We start from the raw sequence: 26,697 nt of genomic DNA on the forward strand, positions 1-26,697 counted from the left end.
AGGTGAGCCCCAAGGGGTGGGCTCTGAGAGGCTGTAATTCCAAGTGGGGTATAGGATTCCGGAAAATGTAATTTGGGGGGGTTAATTATGATCACAAGGAAGGGGCCCAGAATAGGATTCTAAAGGGGGAGTCTCAGTGAGAGGGGAGGAGTGTATTTTCTCAGAGGGGCCCTATTTCTTGAGGGTTGCCACACTTGTGGTGATATTAACGAGGGTCAGAATGTGAACTGGGAGGGGCTGTCTCTGTAGGTGTGTGATGGCGGTGGGGATGGGAACGAGGGGAGGGGGCATGTCGTCGGGGCTCCAGAAGTGGCTGGGTGGGGCACCAGGCCGCAGGACAGAAGCCTCTGGCCCCTGGGAGGGGAAAGTTGGAGGCAGAGCCACCAGGAATTGACCAATGGGGAGACGGCCCGCGCTTGCACTCTGGAGCCTGCAAATTCCTCTGGGCTCAGATATCCACCCCGGCCTCCCCCCTCCCCTGGACCGCCTAGGACATAAAAAGCTCCAGGTGCGAGCCGAGCCACTCCTGCAGACCACAGCTCCTTTGGTGTCTCTACTTCCTCTTTCGCCATGACTTCCTACAGCTATCGCCAGTCGTCGGCGTCCTCGTCCTTCGGGGGCGTGGGCGGCGCCGCGCGCTTCGGAGGGGGAGTCGCCTACCGCGCGCCCAGCATCCACGGAGGCTCGGGCGGCCGTGGCGTGTCGGTGTCGTCTGCCCGCTTTGTGTCCTCGTCCTCTGGAGGCTATGGCGGCGGCTATATGGGCACCGTGGTCGGGTCCGATGGGCTTCTGGTGGGCAACGAGAAGTTGACCATGCAGAACCTTAACGACCGCCTGGCCTCCTACCTGGAGAAGGTGCGCGCCCTGGAGGCGGCCAACGGCGACCTGGAGGTGAAGATCCGAGACTGGTACCAGAAGCAAGGGCCTGGGCCCGCCCGCGACTACAGCCACTACTACCAGACCATCGGGGAGCTGCGGGACAAGGTGGACAACAACGGGATGGGGGAAGCACACCTGTCGCTCAACCCAGCCCAGCAGGCCGGGAGAGGCGGGAGGCGGGAGGCTGGGGCTGCGGGGGCGCCAAGGCCACTTTCGGGCGGGGCGGTAGTGAGCCCGTTAGGATGTGGGAGGGCCGCAGGGTGGGGCGGAGAGAAGGGAGCAGGTGAGGAAGTGCAGGACAAAGAGGCAGGAAGTGGAGTGGGGGGTGGCTGGACCCGGGCTTGGAACTGGGGGCTGGTCGGTGGGTGGGGCATGGAGCAGGGGCGGGGTTGGAGGGAGGGGAGACCAGGGAAAAGGGGTCCCCGAGGAGTGGCAGGACGTGAAACATGGCTGTGGGCGGTCCTGAGGTGTAGGCCAGGTGCCGCAGTCGCTGCAGGGAAACGAAGAGTTTGGTCAGGGAGGAGTCTAGTCCATCCCGGGCTAGCCCCGCCCCCTGCTGTCCCCGCTGTGCGGGGTTGGGGGGGCTCTCTGCATTCCTTTTCTCTGACTGGGCAGGTCTGGTTTCCATCACGCTCTGGCCTCTTGCTGAGGGGCCCAAGGGACAACCTGGGAGTTGAGAGAAGCTCTCAGAAGAATGGGAGAGGCCAGCAGGGGCCCTGGCAGGTTAAGAAGGGACATAGGCTGTGGACTCTGAACAGGATAAAGGAGGGACAGACAAAAAGGTCCTGGGGATCTTTGCTTTTGGACGTCTCTGTCACTGGGAGGACCGGGTAAAGCAGCACATCTCTGTGTCCTGGGCTGGAGACCCAGGTCTGAGCCATAGGCGCTTAGAGGGGCCCTGGGAGCCTGCAGGGTGGGGCTTGGTCCCCACCCACAGGGACGAGCTTGGAGCTGTGTCCTGAAGAAGGCAAGGGAAGCCAGAGGGCTATTGAATGGCCTCACAGGCTGGGTTTTCCCACATCACTGCCCAGAGCGCACCCAGTGTCTGGCAGGGTGCTGGGTGCTGGGTGCTGGGGCACAGATCACACTGGAGACAGGGAGGGTGGGCTAGACATCTACTGTACTTTCACACTTCTCAAATCGTGACCTAAGACGGGAACCACATTTTGCCGTGTGTCCTCACATTCTCTCGTACACACACACAGCGGAGCTCCAAGTTTCTTGCAGCCAGCCTTACCTTACTGTGAGCAGTCCCTTCCGATATGTTCTATTTCATTTAAAAACTATGCAAATCAGCACGCAGCACAGTGACTAACAGGGCATGAAGTGAGAGCAAGGATCTTGACCGTGTGACCATGATGCTCAAGTTAGGGGAACTCGACATTGGGGGTGACCTTGGACAAGGGATCCTGCACTTCACTTCCCACCTGGGTGAAATAGGTGTAGCCACAGCCCTGGCGTGAAAGATGAGGTGTAAGGTGCTTGGCAAATAACAGAATTCCCGTCCCCGAGGCAGAGTGCTTTGAGTAGGGCGTGCAGACAAGGGGCAACCCCGGACAGTTCCCTGCATCTGGTTTGCATGTCACTACAGACCACCTTTCTCGACACCATGTAGAGTTCCCTGGGCACAGGTCTCCGAGACTTCCTCTCCAGGCTTACCTGCCTGGCCTCCCCTACTCATCACCTGCCCCCTGGCTCAGCCTCCTGGGCAGTGGTGAGAAACCACTGCTTCAACTGGGCAGGGACTGATTCCAACACCTCCCAGGGAGCAGGCCTGTGGGCAGTGGAGGGGTGGCTGGGGCTTGTCTCCAGGGGGTGAGCTCATACTCATTTGCTCTGCTCTGTCTGAGGAGAACGTGGTGGGCAGTGCCAGCGTGCTGAACTGCCAGCCTCCTGTCTTCCAGATTCTTGGTGCCACCATTGAGAACTCCAAGATTGTCCTGCAGATCGACAATGCCCGTCTGGCTGCGGATGACTTCCGCACCAAGTGAGCTTCTGTGCCCTGGTGGGTGGCAGAATCCCAGGCCCTTTTTCGGCGCTCAGTGCAGTGGGGGGGAATGGCCTGAAGCACACTCCCACGGACCCTGGGCTCTGGAGGTGAGGAAGTCTTCAGAGATGCAGAGGAAGTGCTGGCCTGACTGCGACTTTTCCTCTGAAAGGTTTGAGACGGAGCAGGCTCTGCGTGTGAGCGTGGAGGCCGACATCAACGGCCTGCGCAGGGTGCTGGACGAGCTGACCCTGGCCAGAGCCGACCTGGAGACGCAGATTGAAGGCCTGAAGGAGGAGCTGGCCTACCTGAAGAAGACCCACGAGGAGGTGGGTTTGCAGCTGGGCCACCCCAGCTTCCCAGGGCTGAGGACTCGTTTGTGTCCTGCAATCCTCTGACCACGGCCACACTCGCAGGAGCCTCAGCTTGGCCGTAGGTGTGGAGGATGGCTTCCAGGGTTCCAGCAGGCGGGGGGGGATGGTTGTGACCCATTCCATCCTGCAGTGCCAATTCCCAGACCTGCACCCAAAAACCAGCCCCCTTTGGCCTGAGAGGTTGGGGAGTTGCCTGACCCAAGCCCAGCAGGCTCTGGGTCCTGACATGCCCATCTCTGCTCCATCTTTCCAGGAAATCAGTGTCCTGAGGAGCCAAGTGGGTGGCCAAGTCAGTGTGGAGGTGGATTCTGCTCCTGGCATTGACCTAGCCAAGATCCTGAGTGACATGAGAAGCCAGTACGAGGTCATGGCTGAGAAGAACCGGAAGGATGCTGAAGCCCAGTTTATCATCCAGGTATAAAGGGGGAAACAGGTGCCCTTTGGGGAGGTGGCAAGGAGAGAGGGCTTGATGCTCCAAGGCCAGAGGTCTGACTCAGTGCTCATTTCTCCCTCCTCCTCCCTTACTGCAGACTGAGGAGCTGAACCGGGAGGTTGCTGTCCACACGGAGCAGCTGCAGACCAGCAAGACGGAGGTCACTGACCTGCGCCGCACCCTCCAGGGTCTGGAGATCGAGCTGCAGTCTCAGCTCAGCATGGTACGTGCCCACCTCCCTGTGGGATGCACGCTCATGTCTTTGTAGACCTGGGTACTCTGGGCAGTGGCTAGACCCATGCCCTCCCTGGGAACCAGGCTCTGCTGAGTTGCCTTTCCTCTCCCTGCCCTCAGAAAGCCGCCCTGGAGGGCACACTGGCGGAAACAGAGTCCCGCTTTGGAGCCCAGCTGGCACAGATCCAGATGCTGATCAGCAGTATCGAAGCCCAGCTGACTGATGTGCGTGCTGACATCGAACGGCAGAACCTGGAGTACCAGCAGCTCATGGACACCAAGACGCGGCTGGAACAGGAGATCGCCACCTACCGCAGCCTGCTCGAGGGCCAGGATGCCTATTACAACAACCTGCCCACTGCCCTGCCCATCTGAGTCCAGCAGCCTCCCTGGCTTCCTGCTTCTAGCAGAGGCATGGATGCTTCTGGGTAGGCGAATGGGAGGGGTGGGACCTTTACCTCTGGCTCCTCCTCTGACCTGTCAATAAAATTTTATAGCCCAAGGGAGGAAGGACATCGGGTTTATGATTTCAGCCCATGGAAATGGGCCAGGCCTTGGCCCCATTTTAGGTTTTATTTGGATCAGAGTCCACCCTGTCCCAGAATATGGAAAGAAGGGTGTGCATAAACTCCAGATGTTGCCGTAATTCCTGTTTGCAGAAATCTTCATTAACCTGTTTCTTAAAACAAACATACGAAATAAGCGCCACTCCCATTTTGCAGAGGGGCGAACCGAGGCTCAGAAAGGTGAGGTGGTTTGTTGTGCGTGTAGCTGTTCCAGCACACGGCAGAGGTGGGATTTGAAACTGGGTTTTGTTTCCAGATTAGTTTTCTTTCAACTGTACCCCTCTCTAAGGTTGGTGCTAGTGTGGGAAATTTATGTTTACTGCACCTACTGTGTGACATTTAATCAAACCACCTACTGTGTGCCCTTTAATCAAACCAACCCACTTAGTAAGTGTGAATGGCATCTTACAGAGCAACTTGTCCCAGGCCGCACAGCCAGACACAGGGCAGAATGAAGACCAGAGTCTAGGTCTCCTGATCCTTGGCCCACAGTGCCACTCTGGCACCACGTCCGGAGTCCACTCCGCCTGTGCCAGGTTCTTGGTACATTTCAGCCTTGCCCCACGTGAAGGCCGAGGACAGGGGTCCCCTGGGGCGGTTCCTGCTGACCCATCTGTCCACCTGACAGAGGAGTGTCTGGGGCCGCATCCTGGGGGCAGAGTGCCTGCTGGCGGGCGTCTGGTGCAGGCACTAACACAGTCATCCATTTCTTGGGTGGTCCCACGTGAGCCCTACACGCCCACATCCCATACCTGGGCCCAGGGCCTGGAATGGAACCCAGATGTGACCCGAACCTCCCACACAGACCCCCAACCTGGCTTGCCTGGGGCTGGGCCAACTGGAACAGAAGTCCCAGCTTCCTGGTACAACTCTGCCCTTGGGTGGGTATGGCCCTGGGCCCTGTGGTTTGTAGCTCAGTTGCCAAAAACTGAGGCCAGTTAAAGGTAAATAAGTGGTAAATAAGTCCTGCTTCACCCTGGCTGAGAGGTTCAAGCTGAGGGGATGTGTTCTGGTCCCCTGGGTTTGTGACAGCAGTCCTACCTTGTGAGGGAGGGGTGACAAACCCCCCACTGCACCAAAGGTCTGTAGGGGAATGGAATGCTCTGTGCTGTGCTGAAGAGCCCCGTGACCTTGTCACTGCCCCCGCCAGTCCTGAAGGCGGCGCCCTGTGGGTCTTGGAGAGGTTTATTGGTTTGATCCAAACGACATGGCTGGTGACTCTAGCACCCAGCTCTTCCCTCAACCTGCTGGAGCCCCAGGCCAGGAGCCCTTTCTGCCACCTCCCCAGCTGTTCTGCTGCTCTGGCTTGCGTCACCCACAGCCTCTTTCTCCCACTGAACTTCTCCAGAGGCCTTGGAACCACAGGCTTACCCTCAGGCTGGGATTGCCCAGAGGCATTTGTACCCGTTCATGAAAGCCTCCGTTGTCAGAGCCGAAGCCCTCCCCCGTGCCCCAGAGGCCCCTGGAATGTGGCTGTGGGGCGGGGTCTGGGTCCACACAGGTGGGGCAGGTGACTGGGTTACAAGTCTGGGTGCTGGGAATGAAGCCGTTCTTTGTGTGTGTGAGTGGTGGAGAGAGGGCAAGGGCGGGGACACTTCTGTCTCGGTCCGGGAGCTGGAACTGGGGGTGCTCTGTTGATAGAAGCGGCTGGGATAGAGAAGGAGAGGGAGAAAGGGGGAAGCCTTGCTATCTCTGTGGGCCATGTGGCCACTTCTATGGGCAGAGCACTTCTTGCCAACCATGTCACTCTGTCCGTGTGAGTCAGACTGAGCTGGAGTTATTGCTATTTTCTGGGTGGGCAGACTGAGGCTCAGAGAGGAAGCAGGACAACCGGAAGCCAGGGAAGTGAGAAAGGCAGAATTCTCGGGCAGAGCTCCAGGCCCCGGGCTGGGTCCTGTGCTCTGTCCAGCCTCTCCCTTTTTGGGGCAGGCAGTGACCATCAGATAGTCACTGTGGCTTTGCAGCTGGTGTCTGTGATAAGGCCTAACTTTTTATTTTTTAAGATTTTATTTATGTATCTTTAGAGGGGAAGGGAAGGAGAGAAGGAGAGAAATATCAGTGTATGGTTGCCTCTCAGGAGTCCCCTGTTGGGAACTGGCCTGCAACCCAGGCATGTGCTCTGACTGGGAATCGAACCGCGATCATGTGGTTCGCAGGTCTGTGCTCAATCTACTGAGCTACACCAGCCAGGGCAAGGCCTAACTTAAAAAAAAAAATTCTGGTAAAATAAAAAACGTGCATTGTACCATCTCAACCATTTTTAAGTGTATGTGCAGTTCAGTGAAATTCAATGCTTTTGGATTGTTGTGTGACCGTCTCCACCATCCATTCTCATAACTCTGATAGAACTAAACTCTCACCTGTTAAACAGCCACTTCCCACCCTCCCCACCCCGCCCCTGCAACCACAATCCACTTTCCATTTCCATGATTTTAACTACGCTGGGCACCTCACGTAAGTGGAAAGATGGCCCAAGTTTAAGTCGAGAACCTGACTCGGAGATGGAGTCACACCCAGAGGTGGAGGCCAGCTGAGCTCTTCCCAACGGGCTGCGTCTCCCCAGCCCCAGGGAGAAAGCCCGACTCTGGGGTGGCCTGTTGCCCGTGGACCAAGCTCTGAAACTGGCACAGCATTCTGGGGAGGCTGCAGCTGGGGCCGGGCCAAACAGAGCCCGACCTCCACCCTGGCCAGCCATCCCCACTTGGTGCTAATTCGCACGCTCCAAGGCCCCACCCTGACCTTGAGCTCACAGGAGCTACTGGGATCGAACCAGGGATTTCCAGCGGGGTGGGTGGGTGAGCAGCTACTGCTCTGCATGGGCCTGAGAGCAGAGGGAAAGCTGCCCAAGGGGCTGCTGAAGGGGAGTCAGTGTGCAGAAGAGGGGCTGGCTGGGGTCCAGCCCTCCCTCACCCCGTGGGGGATGGCACGTAATTGTTCGTGTGTTAATTGCTGGGGCCGTACTGTCTGCAGAGGCTTTAATGAGCTATGGCTGATCAGACTTTGATTATTTTTCTTTGGGAGGAAGACAGTATTGTCCCACCCATGAGACAATACTGCGCTGTCTGGGCCCAACACTCAGAGGTCTGACTGACGGCGAGGTGGTGAGGAGCCTGCCTGCTCAGGCCTGCGGTCCCCCTTCCAGCCCCCCAACTCAGGTGCAGGAATCTGGGTCAATGGGTGGAACCCTCTTTTCCTGTCTTTTCTGTGCGCTGGGGTCGGAGGGCCCATCTGAGTCCTATGCCCCTGACCAGCTGTGCCGCCTTGCCCAAACTGCTCCCCGTCTCTGAGCCCCAGCACTTTGGGCACTGTGCAGTGTGCAGGGGAAGGAAGGGATTACTGTGAGTAAGGCAATAGTAACAATGGCCCGCGTTGCCCAGAATGCACTGGCTGTGGGAGAATATGGAGCCGCGATGTGGCTCACGAGGCATGATCTGATGCCCAGGGACAAAAATTCCTCCTGGTGAGGGTACTCAGGAGCCCCAGCTGATGGATAGTTATCCTTATCTCACTATCTGGCCCCTCAGAAGATGGGGAGCTAGGAGGAGGTGGGTGGGTGGCTCTTGGGCCTCAGGGCTTCCCTGAAAGTGCACATTTGCCACAAGGAAACTGAGACTTAAAGGTTTCACAGGCAGTAACTGACAGAGGTGGGATTTGAACCTTGGTCCAAGGGGTCGCAGAGCCCTGCGGTGCAGCCCTGGGCCGGGAGCCCATTTCCTGACTCTCTGCTTCAGCCTTAGTCGCTCTCCCAACCCCTGTTCTTTCTGAGCCCTGCAGCTGAGGCCACACCTCCAAGGGGCACTAGTCACAGGTCTCAGGTATCCCTGGAAAGCCAGGCCTTGAGTGGCCTCAGCTGGTGGCCTCAGCATCCTGTTCTGTGAAGCGGTGCCTCTGCCTTCGAGACCTCAGCCTGCATGCCCAGCCCCTATCGTCTTCCTCCCCGCAGCTCAGGCATGTACAGGCCTCTGGGTCTGGGGGCCCCCCTCCAGCCTCCCCCGCCCCCGAGCCTTGCAGCTTCACGGGACGATGGGGAGGCGGAGCGGGAACCTGGCTCTGCTGTGCAGTGACATGCCTCTCCCTGGCGAAGGTAGGGTCTTCCTGAAACTCGCCCCGGTCTTATCTGCTGAGGTTTGCCCCAACGTGTCCCAGGAGTAAGCAAAGTTTCAGTGACATGTGCGGTTGGCAGGTGGCGGATGATCAATCAGCCCCTTGTCAGCCCCGAGCCTGCTGGCTTTCGTGAGGGTGCCAGAGCAGTGGGGCTGGGGCGGGGGGAGGGGCGGAGGAGGAGTGGCCATTTGCACCATGGTGGGGGGGAGCGACAGATGCTTGTGCCTTCTGGTCACCTCAGCTGGGACTTGACTCAAGACTCCTGCCCCAGTGCTCAGCCCGTTGCCAAGGGCCCTGCATCCTCTAACCACCAATCCCAGAGGCCATGGGGGTCTGTGAGCTGGGCAACGGAGAGGAGGGATGGGAACTGAGAACATGTAGCTGGCCAGCTAGGGGTGAGGGTTCTGGGCTGTGGGCAGCAGAGAAGTCCGACTGAGAGCAGAGCTGGCCCGAGCTGCTCCAGCTGGGCTGTGGTGTGAGGAGACTTTGCTCCCTGCTACTCACTCAACGTGCTCAGAGTGTAAAAATGAACCTGAAATCCAAGTGTTAAAACTATGGCCTGGGGCGAAACACCACTCGTTCTGAATCATCTCTTTTGTTACATTAAAAAAAAAGGAAGGAAAGAAAAGAAAAACTCAACCCCAGCCACACAGAGGTGTACAGGCAGCTGTGTTTGTCAGGAATGCAGAAGGAGTTGGCTTCCTCTTAGGGGAGGAGACGTGAGCCCACAACACCTTCCACAGGGTATATAAGGAGCCCCAGGGCCGGGGGTGACAGGCACAGCACTCTGGTTTCAGGGCAGCCTGTACCTCCCGCCAACATCTCCTGTGCTTGCTGAGATCCCAGGGCCTGGCCATGAGCACCTCGTTCCTGCAGGCTTCTTCCTCCACCTTTGGAGGTGGCTCTGCCCGGGGGGGCTCCCTCCGGGTTGGGGGAGGCGGCTTTGGTGTGGGGAGTGTCTATGGGGGAGGTGGAGGCCGAAGCATCTCAACTTCTTCTGCAAGGTTTGTCTCCTCGGGGTCAGCAGGGGGCTATGGGGGCGGCACGAGCTTCGGCTTTGGTGGAGGGGCTGGTAGTGGTTTCGGTGGAGGCTTTGGCGGAGGTTTTGGCGGTGGCTTTGGTGACTTTGGTGGTGGTGATGGTGGCCTCCTCTCTGGCAATGAGAAGATCACCATGCAGAACCTCAACGACCGCCTGGCCTCCTACCTGGACAAGGTGCGCGCTCTGGAGGAGGCCAATGCCGACCTGGAGGTCAAGATCCGAGACTGGTACCAGAAGCAGAGCCCCGCCAGCCCGGAGCGTGACTACAGCCACTACTTCAAGACCATCGAGGAGCTCCGGGACAAGGTGAGCCCTCAAGGGTCAGGGACAGGGGGCAGGTGGCTGGTGCCTTGCCCCCATCTCTAACATCAGTGCTCCTGCTGCCTTGAGGAAACCCTTTCTTGCCCAGGCAACGACTGCCAGTGTGTAACCTTGGCAAACATAGAGCCCGGGGAATGCTTTGCGGGTGTGCAGGCTGGCACCGATCTGCTCAGCTTGGCAAGGCTGGGCTGATCCTGGGAATCTGGTCAGGACCAGTGGGGGCCAAGGAAGGTGCAATTACAGAGAGCAGTCACTCTCCCCGAACCACACACCCTACAGGGCTCTGCCTGTGTCCTTTGCTTCTTTTGCAAGAATGGTGAGCGTAGCTCCAGGAGCCCTGAGTGCCAGGGCTCCTGCCACGCCCTCTGCTGATGTCTTTGGTACCCAAAGCAGTGTTGTGATTTAGAAGACCTGGAACTCATTACGGGCTCTGCAGTCCACTCACTCACCCTATTCCTCACCTGGATGGGTTTCCGCAGCTGTAAGATGCCTTCCTCAGCTGCCCTCCAGGTTGTTCTCGTTGGCTGGAATGTCCTGTAGATCCTTGGCCATGTCAAGGTGTACAGGGGGCCAGCAACTCCGAGCAGTCCAAGGGGAGCCGGTGGAGTCTATCCCAGAGGGCTTTTGTCAGACCCGCCCCACCCATACGCACCCTACCCACTGCACTCCTGGCCAGGTAACTCCACCAGAAGGTGCAAGGCAATCCTGGCTCCTTGGTCTTTCACGCCCTGGAGACAGGGGCAGACCAAGCAGGGGGCACCCGAGACAGGGCTGGAGTCTGCTCCAAGGACCCTACAGACTCCTGTTGATGGTGACAGGGGAGGGATTGTCAGTGTGGGGTGGGCAGGGCAGGGAGAGCAATGGGGAGGAGAGAGGGATCCTCTTGGCGTGGACTCTGTCTCCTGCAGATCCTGGCAGCCACCATCGACAACTCCCGGGTCATCCTGGAGATCGATAACGCCAGGCTGGCTGCAGACGACTTCAGACTCAAGTGCGTTCCTGACTCCCTCTCCCCTTCTGCATTCCCCTCTCACCTTGACCTCTCTCCTCCCCCAAATTCAAGCAGCCCAGACCCCTCACCTATCTTTGCTTTGGGGTTTCTCTCTCTTCCCAGGTACGAGAACGAGCTGGCCCTGCACCAGAGCGTGGAGGCCGACATCAACGGCCTGCGCAGGGTGCTGGACGAGCTGACCCTGGCCAAGGCCGACCTGGAGATGCAGATCGAGAGTCTGAAGGAGGAGCTGGCCTACATGAGGAAGAACCACGAGGAGGTAGGAGTGGCGAGACCAGAGTGGGGCTGCTGGGGCCTCCTCACAGTTGTCTTAGTGGTTCAGAAATGCACCCCACACCCACCAAAACAGGGGATCCCAGGGAGTGGAAGGTGGACTTTTCTCTGGCGACCCAGACCCCTCTGCTTCTCTCAGTCATGGCCGTGAGCTCATGCACGGGCCTTACTGCCTTGAGGTCCTTCTCTGGTAGCACCTAGAGAGGACGAGAGACCCTGAGAGCTGAGGGGCCCCTGCGGCCAAAACTCTCCCTGAGCAGCGGGAAACAGAGGCCGTGTGGGTACAGGGCAGAGCCGAGGTCCCCGAGTGAGTCAGGGGAGGATCAGGAACGGCCCACGGGACCCCAGCATATCTGCTCTCACTGCTGCCCTCTGTCACCACTCTGCAGGAGATGAAGGAGTTCAGCAACCAGCTGGCCGGCCAGGTCAACGTGGAGATGGACGCGGCCCCAGGCGTGGACCTGACCCGCGTGCTGGCGGAGATGAGGGAGCAGTACGAGGCCATAGCTGAGAAGAACCGCCGTGATGCCGAGGCCTGGTTTTTCAGCAAGGTGCGTCTGACCTCCCAGCCCGCCCTGGCTCCCCAGATCTCCTGGGAAGCCCACGGGGCTCACTTCTCTGCGTGTGACCTGCAGACTGAGGAGCTGAACAAAGAGGTGGCCTCCAACACGGAGATGATCCAGACCAGCAAGACGGAGGTCACGGACCTGAGACGCACCATGCAGGGGCTGGAGATCGAGCTGCAGTCCCAGCTCAGCATGGTACGGCCCTGCCTTGGCCTCGAAGGGTCCTCCGGACCCCACCCCGCCCTAGTCTACCCCGCTCTGTATGGCTGGTGAGGCTCTGTCATTCCCAAACCCCCAGAATGGGTCCCTGTGTCCATTCTATGCCTCTCCCTGTGCCCCTGGCACTTCTTTCTAACTGGACCCGGTCTCTATGAATCTGTTGCCCCACCAGAAAGCCGGGCTGGAGAGCTCACTGGCGGAGACGGAGTGTCGCTACGCCATGCAGCTGCAGCAGATCCAAGGGCTCATCAGCAGCCTGGAGGCCCAGCTGAGCGAGCTCCGCTGCGAGATGGAGGCTCAGAACCAGGAGTACAAGATCCTGCTGGACATCAAGACGCGACTGGAGCAGGAGATCGCCACCTACCGCCGCCTGCTGGAGGGCGAGGATGCCAGGCAGGGGCGGGGTGCAGCGGGAGGGTGAGGGAGGGGCAGTTGTGGGGCGTGTGGAGAGTCATCCAGGGGGTGCATAGGGCTGCAGGGAAAGAGAACTGAGTGAGGAGGAAGGGTTCTGGATTCTGCTCTCTGGTCTTTGGCTGTTACTTTGGGCAGGTCACGTCACTTCCCTGCACCTGTGGGTCTTCTGTAAGTGAAAGTGACTGGGCTGGTTCCACCCCAGGCAGGAGGCAGATGGGGAGTTATAGTAGATCGGGATCGGTCTGCCTGGGGCCGGCGCGTCTGGACAAGCTCTGGGCCTCTAGAGGAGTCAGATGTGAGGCTGGTGGACGTAAGGGGCTGGAGAGGACTGCTGAGCCGGCTACCAGAGCCTTCCTTAGAGAGGCTTGAGCTTCTGCCTTGGCTGACATCTGCTTCCCCCTCTTTCAGGATGGCTGGCATCGGCACCAGAGAAGGTAAGAAGGCTTAGCTATTCCTGAGAGGGGAGGGGCGTGGTCGAAGGCACCATTCCACTGTGGAATGGAGAGGGAGGAAAAAGAGGCTGATCATGCCAGGAGGGCAGGGACACGCCCATTGCCGTTGACTCGTCTTTCCCAGTGAGACCTCTCTCAACCCAAGTAGATTGGGGGTTGGAGATTTATCGAGAACCTTCCAGGCTGAGCAGGCTCTGACCAGGGCAGAGCTCCCCAGGCTCCACCTTCACGCACTTACATGAGGATGCCTGGGATACACCTGGTGCACGTGCAATTAAAAACCCCGCTATGCTGGTTCACTGCAGGGCGAACCTGCCACCGCCACCCCCACCTCTACAATGAGCAGTTCAACCGCAGCCTGCAGAAGGCAGCTCTTGAAGGATCAGCCACTGGCCATTCTCAGGGGTGCTGTCCGTTTCTCCTGGAGCTCGGCCAAGGGCCTGGCCCCTCGGGGATGGACGAGAGCAGGGAGTGTCGCCCACACTAAACCTCGTTCCTTCTTTCTAGCTTCCCGGGGCAGTGGCGGCGGCAAAGTCCACATCAATGTCGAGGAGTCAGTAGATGGGAAGGTGGTTTCTTCCAGCAAGAGAGAAATCTAAGTGCCCAGCACAGGTGACTGTCCTTCGGCGCACCCCTCCCCCCAGACTGAGTGGAGGAGTGGCCCGAGGGGCTGGAAAAGCCAACTCGTTTCCCCCTCAGAGCTCCTAGCTCAGGAGGGCTCCTGCCTCCCAGCTCGGAGCTTTGCTTGCTCTGCCTCCCGCTGCCCTCCAGCTCTGCCTGGCTCCTTCCTGTAACACGTTCATTTGTACCGTGTCTGTCCCTGCAATAATAATTAAAAAAATGGCTTTCTTTTTGCAAATATCTCTCGGTAGTGTGTTTGGTTTTTCTTGTTGAGGCCTCTGAGGAGGCCCAGGGCCCACACACTGAAGTCTCCCCCACCTCGGCCTTTTCCCTGGTGGGTCATAATTCATTCTTTGGGGTGCCCAGGGTGCCTGGGACAAACCCATACTGCCCAGGCGACTTGCTGTGCTAACTCGCTCCACTTGGTGGTCATGGAAACAGGACGGGGTGGAGAGGGTGGGGGGCGGTGAGGAGGTGGTTTCTGAAAGCAGCTGTGTAAACTTAGCACAGAACTTGATGTGCCGAGTAATGATTTACTGAACGATTGCATGGATTGTACCGCTTCGCCACGGTATGGTCGGCACTGTGCTAAGTACGCCCACCCAGGGGTCTCATTTGGTACAATGGTGGGTGGTCAGGATTGAATACGCTCGTCTGAGAGACAAGGTGAGAAACTTAGCGACAGAGAAGGTGGGGAGATACAGGACCCGCCCAGTGGCCTCGTGGGTGAACAGTAGGCAGCAGGGCTGAGACCGAGCCCCATGTTTGCATGGTCCCATGGCTAGGGCTCCTCGTGGGACCTCAGGCCCTGGCCCTCCGAAGTTCATTGCCAGGACCTTCCTCCTTGCCTCTGGCCATCACCACACTTGCTATTTGAACCCCACTCCTTTCTAGCCAGGCACACCTGAACTCCACGGTGGCTGAACCAGTTCCTGTCTCTGGCCCCTGCAGAGCTGGCCCCCATGCCCTTCGAGGCCACTATTTTCTCTGCACGAAGCCCGTAAAGTGCCCAGAGAGAAAGACATCAGCTCCAGGAAGCCCTTCCTGATTTCCCCACAGTTAAACATGAAGCCACACTGACCCCTATTGCCCTCCTCTGTCCACATCCCGCTCTTGTTCTCCGGACTCCAGCGCCTGCACTCAGGTGCATCAGAGCAGTGGCCCCTGTGCACCCCTGATTTGTTGCCTCTGCTCTGGGGCTGGTTCCTCTGCGATTCTTAGCCCTAGAGAGTGGGCGGGGCACGAGGAAGTGAACTCCGGGTGCGGTGGCTGGGCTGGGTCCGTGGGGCGAGGGAGAACTGGTTTCTTAGTCCTGCTGGGAAGAGCAGGCTGGGGGTGCCTCTGTTATCCTGGGATCTGATCATTTTGGGGGACAGCCAAGCCCTCTGGGAGGGCCCCCTGGGTCCCGCTGCATGAAGCTCCTTGACCAGCAGCCTTGGTTGGAGAGAAGCTTTCTGGGCGAGATGTAATCTCAATTGTGTCCCCTGAGTACACTCTTTGAGACCAGGTTTCCCTGGGGCTGGAGGGAGGAGACAGAATTTACTAAGTGTCCACACTGTGCCAGGCTCTGCGCAGGGCGTTCAGCAGAGGGCGCCTCACTGACTGTCCCCACGGCTTTGCGAAGGCAGATCAGCCTTTTGCCTCGGTTTTCAGAAGAGAAAACTGAGGCCCAAGGAAGTGAAATACCTTGACTACAGTCACCCACTAGGAAAGAGTGAACCTGAGTCTGTCCCTCTGATTCCATACCCTTGCTTTTCCCTGGATGTCATGAGGGTGACAGGAGATGGGACGCGCCTTTCTCACACTCTGAAACTCACTCCTTAACCTGTGTGGGCAGCCTGTTCAAATGTCGTGCAGCCGCTATGGTCAGAGAGATTGTCCTTGCATCTCAGCTTGGTTTCTCACGCTGTGGTTTAAACTTACGCTGAAGCCCAAAGCACCAGGTGCCTTGTCCCCAACGTCATGGGAACAGCCAGCCTCCTCCCCGAGAACCTCAGACCCAATGGCCTGGCTACTGTTCCCCACCCCACCAACCTCCAGGCCTCTGCTGAGAAGTCTGGGGCCTTCTAAGCAGTCAGCAAAGGGTTTTCTCAGCCTTTAGTTTGCAAGACTAACAACCTCTGCAATGGTGCAGAGGGGCAAGGTGGGGCTTGGCCCTCATCCCTGGCTTTGTCTCAGGGCTGGCCTCGGGGCTGGGGGAGAGGGAAGTGGCTTCTCTCTCCCTGAAGCATCCACCTATTACTGTTCTCCCCAGATCCCAGGAGGGGCTGTCAGAGAGGCCCTTGGACTTGACAAGTTCTGTTCCCTGCCTGACCCTGGAGTGAGATACTCACACCCAGGGGCAGCTCCTGCCAGGGTGAGCCCTTAAATAGTGTGTGGCAGGGATGGCCCGCCCCCTGCCTGCCCCTGGGCTGAGGTCAGGCTTGGATTCCAGCCAATCTGAGCAGCAGGCACTGAGCCTCCCTCTTTCCCACAGAGGGAGGGCGGCTTTGGGACTAGGGATTAGGGCCCTGGGCATGAGTTTTGCTTAGGCTGGGCTTCCAGAGCCAGCATGGGAGGTGCCTGCCACTCTTCCCCTGAGGACTTTGGCTGGCCCCTGTCCCTCTCTGGGTCTCAGTTTCCCCATTTTGAAATGGAGGAGTCTGGCCGGACACGATGATCTTGAAGGTCTCTGTGAGTTGATGTGCACCCTGGGACCTCGGAGGGGATCCTGTGCTATGAGACCCTCGAGAGCAGGCGTGTCTGCTCTATGCGTTGCTGTGTCTGCTGAGCGGGCGCTAAGGGAATAGTTGAACTAATGCCTGCACGTGCTTCTCCTGTGCTTTTTCCTGCTTTAGACAAGGCTCTGGATGTTCACTAGTATCTTTGGCATGTGCCATCACCTGTCCCTCCACAGGCAGCTAGCAGCACAGGGGACATAGGGAGCTGATAGCTTTTTTTCCCATGAGGTTGGAAGCTGGGGTGACCTCTCCTCTCTGCCACTCCTCAGGCAAAGCCAGCAGACAGTGTACCCCTGGAACGGCCTCTCAGGCCTTTGTGGAAAGCTTCCCCAGGCCAGGAGCCGTAGGTGGAGGTTTATTAGACAAAGACCTATCCTCAGGGAACGGGAGATTGAGCAGGGAAATAAGACAGGAATGCCACCAACTGTCATTTGTCTGGTTGTTGTAGGTGCCATGCTGGCTGCAGGGACCAGAGAGAGAGGCAAAGCAATGTGCTGGTGCAGGACAGAGGCCGAGAGGACTCTCGACCTGGTCATCTCACAGCTATGAGCTGGCACGTCCTTGTTCATGCAGTGGAGGTAAGAGTGGCCGTCCGCCTGCCCAGTACACCTGTGTCAGGTGCTTCTCTACCATGAACTCACCGGATGCCTGGTTTTCAGTGGCAGCCACCGAGGCTCTGAGAGGTTGAATGACTTTCCCAAGGTCACACAGCCCGTCGAAGGCACCTACAGAGTTAAAACTCAGGCCCACCAAATTCAAAGCCTTCGTGTTACCTTGCTGAGTTTCTAGAATCCTTTTTATGCCACAAAAAGGATAAAAAGAATATAAAAAGGATTTTATATGATTATTTTTATTTTAACATTATTAATTTACTTTTAGAAAAGAGAAGGGAGGGAGAGAAACATCAATGTGTGCATGCCCCCTACTGGGGACCTGGCCCACAACCCAGGCATGTGCCCTGACTGGGAATTCCCACCTGTGCCCTGTGGGAATCGAACCAGCAGCCCTTTGGTTCACAGGCTGGCACTCAATCCACTGGGCCGCACCAGCCAGAGCTTAAAAAGGGTTTCCAAAAGATGGATGCTGTGGAAACGAATGGGTCTGAGGCATGAGGCCAGTCTGCAGAAGGCTGCTGGGTGCTGCTGTATCAAGTGGGAGCTTCTGCGGGCCGGGGCCTGGTCTGCTTTCTGGGAAGGGTCTGCCTCTCAGGAGAGGCCCTTCCCCTGTGGGGGACCTTGAAGCCTTTTGGGGCTCCAGGACCCTTGGAGCCCAGTGAGAGAGGGGCCTGACCCAAGATCCAAACAAGGAACCCCAGATTCGGAGCCTGGGGACACGGTGGACACCCTGGGGACCAGTTTCAGAAAGGAAATTGCTGAGGGAAACTTAGAAGTCATTTCAATGTGAAGTCCACAGTGAGCTCTAAGTTCAGGCATTGCTTCTTGTGTCCCACTGCCCTGGGCCTTGGCCTTCTGGGTCTCAGTTTGCCCGCCTGTGAAATGGGTGTGGGAAAGTTCCTACAACAACCCTGCCTCTGACATTAGGTGTTGTGAGGGCCCTCACAAGCCCTGAGGTTTTGGGGCTCACGCCAAAGACGGACAGCAGAGAGGTTGGCCCGACGGGCCTTCAGCTGTATGGGCTTTGCCGCTGTGGGAAGCAGAACCACCCAACAGCCAGGCCTGGCGGGAGGGGAGGGCCTGAGAATGGAGAGGTCAGCGGCGGATATCCCTGTTAGGATAGGATGGCGCTAACCTGGGCCTGGAAGGGATTCACCAGGCAGTGGTTACAGGCACAGACCCTGGGGCCAGAGGCTTAAACCTTGGCTCCGACACAATGTATTGTGTATTCAACTTCTCTGGGCCTCAGTTTCCACACCTGAAAAAAACGATATGATAAAAATAGTGGAGCCCTGACCAGTGTGGCTCAGATGGCTGGGCGTGGTCCTGCAAACCAAAAGGTCACCATTTCAGTTCCTGGTCAGGGCACATGCCTGGTCCTTCCCGGTTGGGTGTGTGCGAGAGGCACCTGGTCGATATTTCTTGCTCACATCCACATTTCTCTCCCTCTCTTCCCCGCTCTCTAAAAATAAATAAATAAATAAATAAATAAATAAATAAATAAAATAGTTGAGTTGTTCTGAGGACCCCCCCAAAATCATGCAAGTAGAGCGTTTCCCCCCCTCTTGCATTCAGCTTGCTTTTTTTGTTTTAATACCGAGGAATAAACAGAGAAAAAATGTAAGTAGTTTTTATCATTTGTATCCTTCACTTCGCTGCAGGGGAGTCCCGGGGCCCTGCGACAGTCTGGGAAGTCCTGACTATTCATTCCATCATCATCGTGCCTCTTGCTGACATAGATGCTGGCTCCTTCCTGAACAGACAGCTCCTCTTCTTCGTCTTTTGTAGGATCATACATTGCCACCACTTCCTCCAAATAAGACCTTGGAGGCCACAGTGGGTCCTGCTCAGCATAAGGGTCACATTGTTCAAGAAACGTTAGCTAGGGTTATTTTATTATCTTTTAACTCATATAGAATGGAACACCCAGAGACCATACATGGAGTTCACAGCAAGTCTCTAAGTCAATATCAGGTGGAGTAGAGAGAGCCAGAGGCCAAATTTAAACCTTGACTTCCTGGTGACCTTGGCCAAGTGGCTTGGCCTCCCTGAGCCTCAGCTGCCTCATCTAATGTGGGCCAGTAAACATCCTCTCTGGTTCTTGTGTGGACTCAGTGACAGTGTTAAGCGCAACCTCGTTTCCAAGGGGTGCTCACGAATGCAGCCTGCCCTCTCCTTCCCTGGAAACTTACTGGGCAGGGGCCTGTATTTTTTTTTAAGATTTTATTTATTTATCTTTAGAGGGGAAAGGAAGGAGAGAAGGAAGGAAGGAGAGAAATAGCAATGTATGGTTGCCTCTCATGTGTCCCCTCCTGGGAACTGGCCTGCAACCCAGGCATGTGCCCTGACTGGGAATCGAACCGCGATTGTGTGGTTCTCAGGCCCTCACTCAATCCACTGAGCTACACCAGCCGGGGCAGGGGCCTGAATTTTATGTGATTCACCAGAAAGCAAAGCAGAGCCCTGGTTGGTGCAGCTCAGTGGATTGAGCACAGGCCTGTGAACCAAAGGGTCGCTGGTTCGATTCCCAGTTAGGGCACATGCGTGGACTGCTGAACAGGCCAGGTCCCCAGTAGGGGGGCATACAAGAGGCAACCACACATTGATATATCTCTCCCTCCCTCCCTTCCCCTCTGTCTAAAAATAAATAAATAAAATCTTTTTAAAAAGTATGAGTGAGGAAAGTCCTAGAATTTATCCTATTAAAAAAAAAGAAAAGAAAGCAAAGCAGAAAGCTCAAGACTAGCAAACAGTGCTTCAGCCCAGCCTCTGTCCTACCCCAATTAAATCTGGATAAGCAGAGAGAAAACTGGGTCTCCGGGTGGGCTTCTGCCCAGCTTCCCCCAGGAGGGCCAGGCACGTCAGCCCTGGGGTTCACCCTGGGTCAGAAGACAGCGTTCTTGTGTCAAGGCTACAAGGCCCTGGATGGGAAGGGAGGGGAGGGGAGGGGCCATGCCTTGACCCTGTGAGAAACACAGGTCATGGCCACCCCCTGTTTGTACTGCTGGGGCTTTGCAGGATCTCTGGTATTGTCCTCAGAGAGGCGTTGGCCAGAACCTGCTCGGCAGCCCTGGGAGAATGTCACTCCAGGCAGGCAGGTTCCATTAATCACCTATTTGTCAGATTTGATCCTCTGCTGAGAGAGCCAGAGCTCCTGCTCCAGGCTGAATTCAAACCTTTTCAGAGGGAGAGCTGAGCCATCAGTTTGGGGCAGAAGGGCCAGGCCAGGTCAGGGGTCAGCATGAATCCCTACCTGGGCTCACAGCGGTCCTGGAGCACCCACAGCACTGCCTGGCTCTCTTCCTGGTGCTGACACCCACTGGGCAGAATGCAGGCCAGCTCCCCTGCCTGCAGAAAACAAAGGGTGAGAAAGCCCTGACTGAGAACCCTCTTCTCTGGTCTTGCTCACCGAATCAGTCAAGGGGTTTCCAGGATGACCTCCAACCTGTGCCACCCTATCCCAGCCTCTGGTCTGGCCCCATCTAGACTCTCTGGCTGGTATAGGCCTGAAGGCTGCTCCTGAGAGCTCATTCACGGCAGCCCTGGCCTCCTTGGGGAGCTGGGCAGGGATCTTGAGTCCAGGGTGCTCTATTCTAGGACCTGGAACCTTCTTCTTCTATTCTGGGCTCTGAGGGGGCACTCAAGGCCTTTTTTTTCTAGGTTGAGTGGTGAAGACCACTGAGCAGCAGCCGAGTTTCAGCCACTTCTCGAGAGGGATCCTGGCCTCAGGCCCTGAGTCACACCCTCCACGTGGCCCCTGGCTGAAACACTCACAGGCTGAGACAGATGTCACATGGTAGGGGGGCCAGCGATGGCCCTGCTGAGGTGCTGCAGGCCCTCTTTCTAGGCTTGGCTGTGCGGCTAGGGCAGCCGGTGTAAGGGACTCACGAAACACAGGGTGGGTCTGACCCAGGCTTCTCAGCCTCGACACTGTTGACCATCTAGGTGAGAGAATTCTTTGTTGCCGGGACTGTCCTGCACACAGTAGGGTGTTTAACAGCACCCCTTGCTGCTGTCCTCCAGGTAACAGGAATGTCCTCCCATTGTGACCCCCGAACACTTCTGGACGTTGTCAAATATCCCCTGGGCAGCAAAATAGCCCCAAGGCTGAGAACCTCTGACTTGATCTATGGTGACAGAAGTTGGAATGTGGTTGTCATAAGGGTGCGGGAGGTGGGCAATCAATTGGGAAAGGCACAAGGAACTTCAGGAAGAAGGCTGGAAATTTTCCGGCCAACATATGCTTTCACAGGTGGACACATGCTTGCACAGGCAGATACATGCTTACACAGGTGGACATGTGCTTTGCACAGGTGGATACGTGATTGCACAGGCAGATGCGTGCTCACATAGGTGGTTGTGTGCTTGCACAGGCTGACACATTCTTACACAGGTGAACACACACTTGCACAGGTGGACACGTGCTTGCGCAGAGGACATGCGCTTATGCGGAAGTGAAAATGCATTAAACTAGACACATGATTTGCATGTTTTATTATATGAAAACTATACCTAAGAAATGAGCCTTGGTGCTAGGCAGAACCAGGCCTGGGGTTCGGTCCTGACTCTGCCCTGCAGGCTCAGTGTCCTCAACTGGGGAGAGAATAGTAGGCCCACCTGGCTGGGCTGCCGCAAAGATGAAACTTTACGGTCACTAGTATGAAGTTCTTGGCCCCGTGCCTGCATGTGGTGAGGGATCTGAGAGTATGATCTCTTATAATGTACAGGGTCACTTCCTCTTTCCGTGCCTCAGTTTCCCCAGCGGTGTTGGATGGTCCCTAAGGTTCCTTGACACTGTGACTTTATCTGATGGTCTTGGATCCACTTTCTTCTTAGTCTCAACACTTTCAAGGTAGTTGGTTCTACAGGGGATTCTAAAGTTCGTCAGAGTTGCCGCGAGCACTGGGGAAGGGGCAGTGCTGGGGTGGATGCAGAACATTCCGTTCAGAAGTTTTAGGAATGGAAGAGGGAGGCCGAAGGCTGCGGTGGCCTCGCAGAGCACGGGACCACTTTGCAGGCACCCCTCCCTTCAGAAGAGGCTCCTGCGAAGCCTCTGTGCCTGGGTGCCCATTCCGACACCGGGTGGGGCCGAGAGCCTCTGGGAGCGAGTGCCTGCCGTGGAGAGGTGAAACAGAATTCAGTTGTCAAAGGGTAGTCTCAGGCAGAACACCATTTCCTCTGAATCATCTCTTTTGTCAGGGATTAAAAAAAAAAAAAGCCAGTTCTTCCCCCACCCCCAAAAGGCACAACCCACCTTGGAGAGCGGAGTTAACTGGGCTTGTGGGAAACAAAGAGGCACAGCTGGCACCGGCTAGAGGGTGGGGAGGAAGGAGAGAGGATGGGACGGCTGTCCAACCCCTGTGGAGGGTGTATAAAAAGCACCCACTGAAGAAGAGCTGCAGTCCCTGGCCCAGGCCAAGCCAAGCTCCTGCCTGCACCTTGCTCTCCACTCACTCTCATCATGAGCAGCCGCCTGCAAAGCTCCTCTGCCAGCTATGGGGGTGGTTTCGGGGGTGGCTCTTGCCAGCTGGGAGGCGGCCGTAGTGTCTCTGCCTGTTCCAACCGCTTTGTATCTGGAGGATCGGCAGGGGGCTACGGGGGCGGCATGAGCTTTGGCTTTGGTGGAGGGGCTGGTAGTGGTTTCGGTGGAGGCTTTGGCGGGGGTTTTGGCGGTGGCTTTGGTGACTTTGGTGGTGGTGATGGTGGCCTCCTCTCTGGCAATGAGAAGATCACCATGCAGAACCTCAACGACCGCCTGGCCGCCTACCTGGACAAGGTGCGCGCCCTGGAGGAGGCCAATGCCGACCTGGAGGTCAAGATCCGTGACTGGCACCAGAAGCAGAGCCCCGCCAGCCCGGAGCGTGACTACAGCCACTACTATAAGACCATCGAGGAGCTCCGGGACAAGGTGAGCCCTTGAATGTCAAGGAGGGTTGACATTCTGTAGAGAATAGAGCTGGAAAGACCAGGAAACCTAGTACCCCAGGGGACCAGCAGATGTAGTATGGATGAAATTCTTTCATTGTTTTATTGTTGTTGGTATTCATGTCAGCACTTTGATTGCATATACGCAAATGGATGGGCATATGTGTTGGATTTTTCCTCTGCTCAGCCGGCAGACCAGTTCTGGTGCAGCGATGAACTGCATGTAGATAGGTTGGCTTCCTCCAGACCCAAAGGAGAGGGCTCTCAAGACAGGGGCCTAGAGAGGTTGTTAGTCTGAGGCTGTGCAGACCTGACCATCCAAAGATGTTCTCGGAGGGGTCGTCTCCCTGCAATGCAGCTCCTGGTCTCCCCTGTCGTGACCAGAATGCAGGACGAGAATGCTAGAATAAACTGCAGGGACCCGGCTGGCCCCTCACTTCACAGAAAAGGAACCGAGGCTCAGCTCCCGTTGCCCGAAAGTGTGACGACAGCCAGTCCTGCCCATGTTTTCTCGGCCCTCCTCCCCAAGCTCCCGGAGACCCCAGTGGCCACCTTCTGTGTTTTGCAGATCCTGGCGGCCACTATTGAAAACAACCGGGTCATCTTGGAGATCGATAATTCCAGGCTGGCTGCGGATGACTTCAGGCTCAAGTTAGTTTATTTTTCTCATTTGCCTTTCCTAGCAGTCTCTTATTTTAGACAAATGCTCATCTGAACAAGGAAATCAGAGCTTCCCAGGAGTGAATGTCTTGGAGAAAAGTCCAGTGCAGAGGCGGCGGCGGCGGTGGTGGGGTGTCTAATATTATCTGTGTTGCTTTTTCAATAAAAAAAAAAATCCTTCAGGTACGAGAACGAGCTGGCCCTGCGTCAGAGCGTGGAGGCCGACACCAACGGCCTGCGCAGGGTGCTGGACGAGCTGACCCTGACCAAGGCCGACCTGGAGATGCAGATCGAGAGTCTGACTGAGGAGCTGGCCTACCTGAAGAAGAACCACGAGGAGGTGAGAGGGGCCATGGGGAGCCCAGTGCTGTGGCCAGACTCAGCCCTCCACCGTGGGACCTGGAAGGGCTTTCCAGAACAGCCCAGTAGCATCCAGGGACAGGGAAGACGAGGAGCTTCATACCTCTTCCTTTCCCTTCCCCACAGGAGATGAAGGAGCTCAGCAACCAGGTGTCAGGACAGGTCAACGTGGAGATGGACGCCACCCCAGGCATTGACCTGACCCGCGTGCTGGCGGAGATGAGGGAGCAGTACGAGGCCATGGCCGAGAGGAACCGCCGCGACGCCGAGGAATGGTTCCAAAAACAGGTGCCTGGTCCTCTCACCCCGTGGAGCCAGGGGCTGCCTAGCCTTCCACCGGAGCTTCTGCATCACCTTCTTCCTGCTTGAATTTCAGAGCGCAGAGCTGAACAAGGAGGTGTCGTCCAACACCGCCATGATTCAGACCAGCAAGACGGAGATCACGGAGCTCAGGCGGACACTCCAGAGCCTGGAGATCGAGCTGCAGTCCCAGCTCAGCATGGTACACCGGCTGCCCCTGGCCAGCGGCCACTCCCGCCAGGTCTCCCCTGGGTCTGCCTCCCCTCGTAACCTGCCTATTTCCCCACCAGAAAGCCGGGCTGGAGAGCACACTGGCAGACACGGAGTGCCGCTACGCCATGCAGCTGGCGCAGATCCAGGAGATGATCAGCTGTATGGAAGCCCAGCTGAGCGACATGCGTGCTGACACGGAGCGGCAGAACCTGGAGTACCAGCAGCTCATGGACATCAAGACGCGGCTGGAGCAGGAGATCGCCACCTACCGCAGCCTGCTCGAGGGCCAGGATGCCAAGTAGGTCCTCACCAGCCTCTCTCCTGGGCAAGTGAATGCGGACCCTCGGATGTCAGAGCAGGCAGTGTCTTAAGGATCAGGTCCTCGTGTTCTGGATGGAAGGGGACCCGACTGACCTTGAACAGCCTGGGTGAAGATGCGGGGTCCGAGCTCCCCTGTTCTCTTGAGTCAAGACTGGGGGTATTTCCTCAGCAGGCTGAAGAGTCAATCCCTTGGGACATTCTAATTCAGGCCTCTGAGTCGGACTGGCAGAAATAGGGGCCGAGGAGAGAACATCTCATTCTGGAAAAATACCCATATCAGCTTGGCCAACGGAGCTGGTGAAATGGCCATTTAACTGCCTTCAGACCACTTGTAGAGACCAGCACGCTTGTGGGCTCAGGGCACGATGGGTGTGGGACAGAGTGAACCCAAGGGCAGACAGAACTTCCGCAGGTGCCCTGCATTTAGAGCCAATCATCTCTTCTCCTGAGGCCTCAGACAGACAGACAGACAGACAGACCTGGGAGGCATCTGACGCTGCTGCCTGTGGGCTGAGGGCACAGTTAGGTGAACAAGCCCAACTCGGGGGCCCCAGATGACGGTCCGAGGTGTTCCATCCGAGGACAGGACAGCAGCCTCTGTCAGTGGTCTTTCTATTCATGGCTGCCTCTCTCTTCTCCTCCAGGTTGGCTGGCTTCCCCTCCTCAGGAGGTAAGGACCTACCAGTGGGAGAGGTCCCTGCTCACTGCCCCCAGGGGTTGGGAGGTGGGAGGGAGGCAGTGCTGGACTCCCCGTGTAGGGCCCAGGGGACTCTGGTGAAAGTGGTCATTTGCTCATCTGTTTCCCTTTCAACGTAGATGGCCATGTCCCAGAGTGCCACTGGGCTGTCTTGGAGAGAGCCACCTTTGGGGACAACCGTACAGAGTCCCTATTAACTAACCCCTCACCTGACCGGTGAGGGGGTTTGGGGCCCTCCTGGGGGCCCTGACCTGGCTGGCCTGTGGTGAGGGCCTCCAGGCTGAGCATCTCTTGCTTCATTGTTGTCCAGTAACCATCAAAACCGGTGCCAGCACCAGCACCAGCATCAGCACTAGAGCCAGTGCCAGTGCCAGTGGAAGCGCCAGTGCCAGCGGAAGCGCCAGCGGAAGCGCCAGCAGCCCTACTACGACTCTCCCCTCTTCTGTTCGCCGTACATAGGACGCTCATCAGTCTTAAAACCGTGTGGAGTCCCCTCCCTGTGTCTTCAGCATCCAGAGGAGGAGGGGGCTGAAGTTTCCTGCGAGAGGGAGGGAGGGTCTGCGGGAAGCTGAGTCACTCGGCTCCCCAGCCCCCCGTTCTCTAGGGTGGACGTTCCTTACTCTTCTCTCCGAATTGGCTTCCTTTCCTTCCTGACTTGGCTGGTCTGATTTCTTAGCTTCTTTGCTAACAAGAAAAGATAAATCAATAAAGTTTCCTGCCTTTTTGCAAATGTATTTTTGATTCTGGCCTGTTTTCTGTGGGTGGCACGTGCCCAGACCCCGATTTGGGACTGTGGGTGAGCAGGTCACCCCAACAAGCCCAGCCCAGAGAGCGCGCAGTGGGGAAGAATGCAGACACTTGAGCACGCCACCAGCACACAGGTGCAGTAATTGCAGACACAGATGGGCGGGGCACGAGTGGCTCGTGGATGAGGGCACCGAGCAAACAGGGACAACTGGGGCAACACGGAGCCGTGCAGGAGAACATGAACTAGTTCAGCACCTCAGAGGGCGTCCAGTAATAAGGGAACAATGGCTTTAGTGGCGTCAGTTAATGGGGACACACAGATGAGAGGTTTGGAGGGTGCTGGGGCGGGCCGCAAGGGGCCAGTGCAGGGCTGCTTTGGGGAGAAGGAGGCCCAAGACACCTGGTCCAGTTTCGTCCAGCCTGCTGCCTCCCTGCTTCCTGCAGAGACGATGGGCACCCAGGCCTTAGTGCCCCCTCGGCCTGCCCCAGGGCTCTGCCACTGCCAACAACCACAGGACTCAATGAGCAACCTGCCCTTCCTCCGGCTCCCCCTGCAGGCCTGGCCCTGCCCCCTTGCCTCCTCTGGAAGTCCCGGCTCAGGCTCACGGCCTCCTCTCGCTCAGCTCCCTCCTCACACGGTGACT

General features: G+C 57.1%; 3 protein-coding genes across 4 annotated transcripts; all 3 read left to right on the top strand.

Moving 5' to 3' along the window:
- The first annotated feature begins 570 nt into the window (after positions 1 to 570).
- On the top strand, positions 571 to 4,418 carry KRT19 (keratin 19). The gene is made up of 6 exons (XM_037033205.1): positions 571 to 984; positions 2,784 to 2,866; positions 3,039 to 3,195; positions 3,494 to 3,655; positions 3,771 to 3,896; positions 4,028 to 4,418. The coding sequence occupies exons 1-6, from the start codon at positions 571 to 573 to the stop codon at positions 4,280 to 4,282; spliced, it is 1,197 nt and encodes a 398-aa protein (XP_036889100.1). The 3' UTR covers positions 4,283 to 4,418.
- Positions 4,419 to 9,338: 4,920 nt separating this feature from the next.
- On the top strand, positions 9,339 to 13,704 carry LOC118978027 (keratin, type I cytoskeletal 15). 2 transcript variants are annotated; one of them, XM_037033195.1, is made up of 8 exons: positions 9,339 to 9,924; positions 10,848 to 10,930; positions 11,054 to 11,210; positions 11,614 to 11,775; positions 11,860 to 11,985; positions 12,182 to 12,426; positions 12,832 to 12,857; positions 13,383 to 13,704. In XM_037033195.1, exons 1-8 carry the CDS (start codon positions 9,433 to 9,435, stop codon positions 13,472 to 13,474), a joined length of 1,383 nt encoding a protein of 460 aa, XP_036889090.1. In that variant the 5' UTR covers positions 9,339 to 9,432; the 3' UTR covers positions 13,475 to 13,704. The 2 variants fall into 2 exon arrangements, with proteins under 2 accessions (XP_036889090.1, XP_036889091.1); XM_037033196.1 differs by having other exon boundaries at positions 12,182 to 12,402.
- Positions 13,705 to 22,167: 8,463 nt separating this feature from the next.
- LOC118978025 (keratin, type I cytoskeletal 13) lies at positions 22,168 to 26,040 on the top strand. The gene is made up of 8 exons (XM_037033191.1): positions 22,168 to 22,738; positions 23,324 to 23,406; positions 23,599 to 23,755; positions 23,902 to 24,063; positions 24,152 to 24,277; positions 24,366 to 24,586; positions 25,254 to 25,279; positions 25,639 to 26,040. The coding sequence occupies exons 1-8, from the start codon at positions 22,292 to 22,294 to the stop codon at positions 25,836 to 25,838; spliced, it is 1,422 nt and encodes a 473-aa protein (XP_036889086.1). The 5' UTR covers positions 22,168 to 22,291; the 3' UTR covers positions 25,839 to 26,040.
- Positions 26,041 to 26,697: the final 657 nt, after the last annotated feature.

Source organism: Sturnira hondurensis, unplaced genomic scaffold (genome assembly GCF_014824575.4).
Source record: "Sturnira hondurensis isolate 20B ecotype Veracruz unplaced genomic scaffold, ASM1482457v3 Scaffold0021632, whole genome shotgun sequence".
NCBI lineage: Eukaryota > Metazoa > Chordata > Mammalia > Chiroptera > Phyllostomidae > Sturnira > Sturnira hondurensis.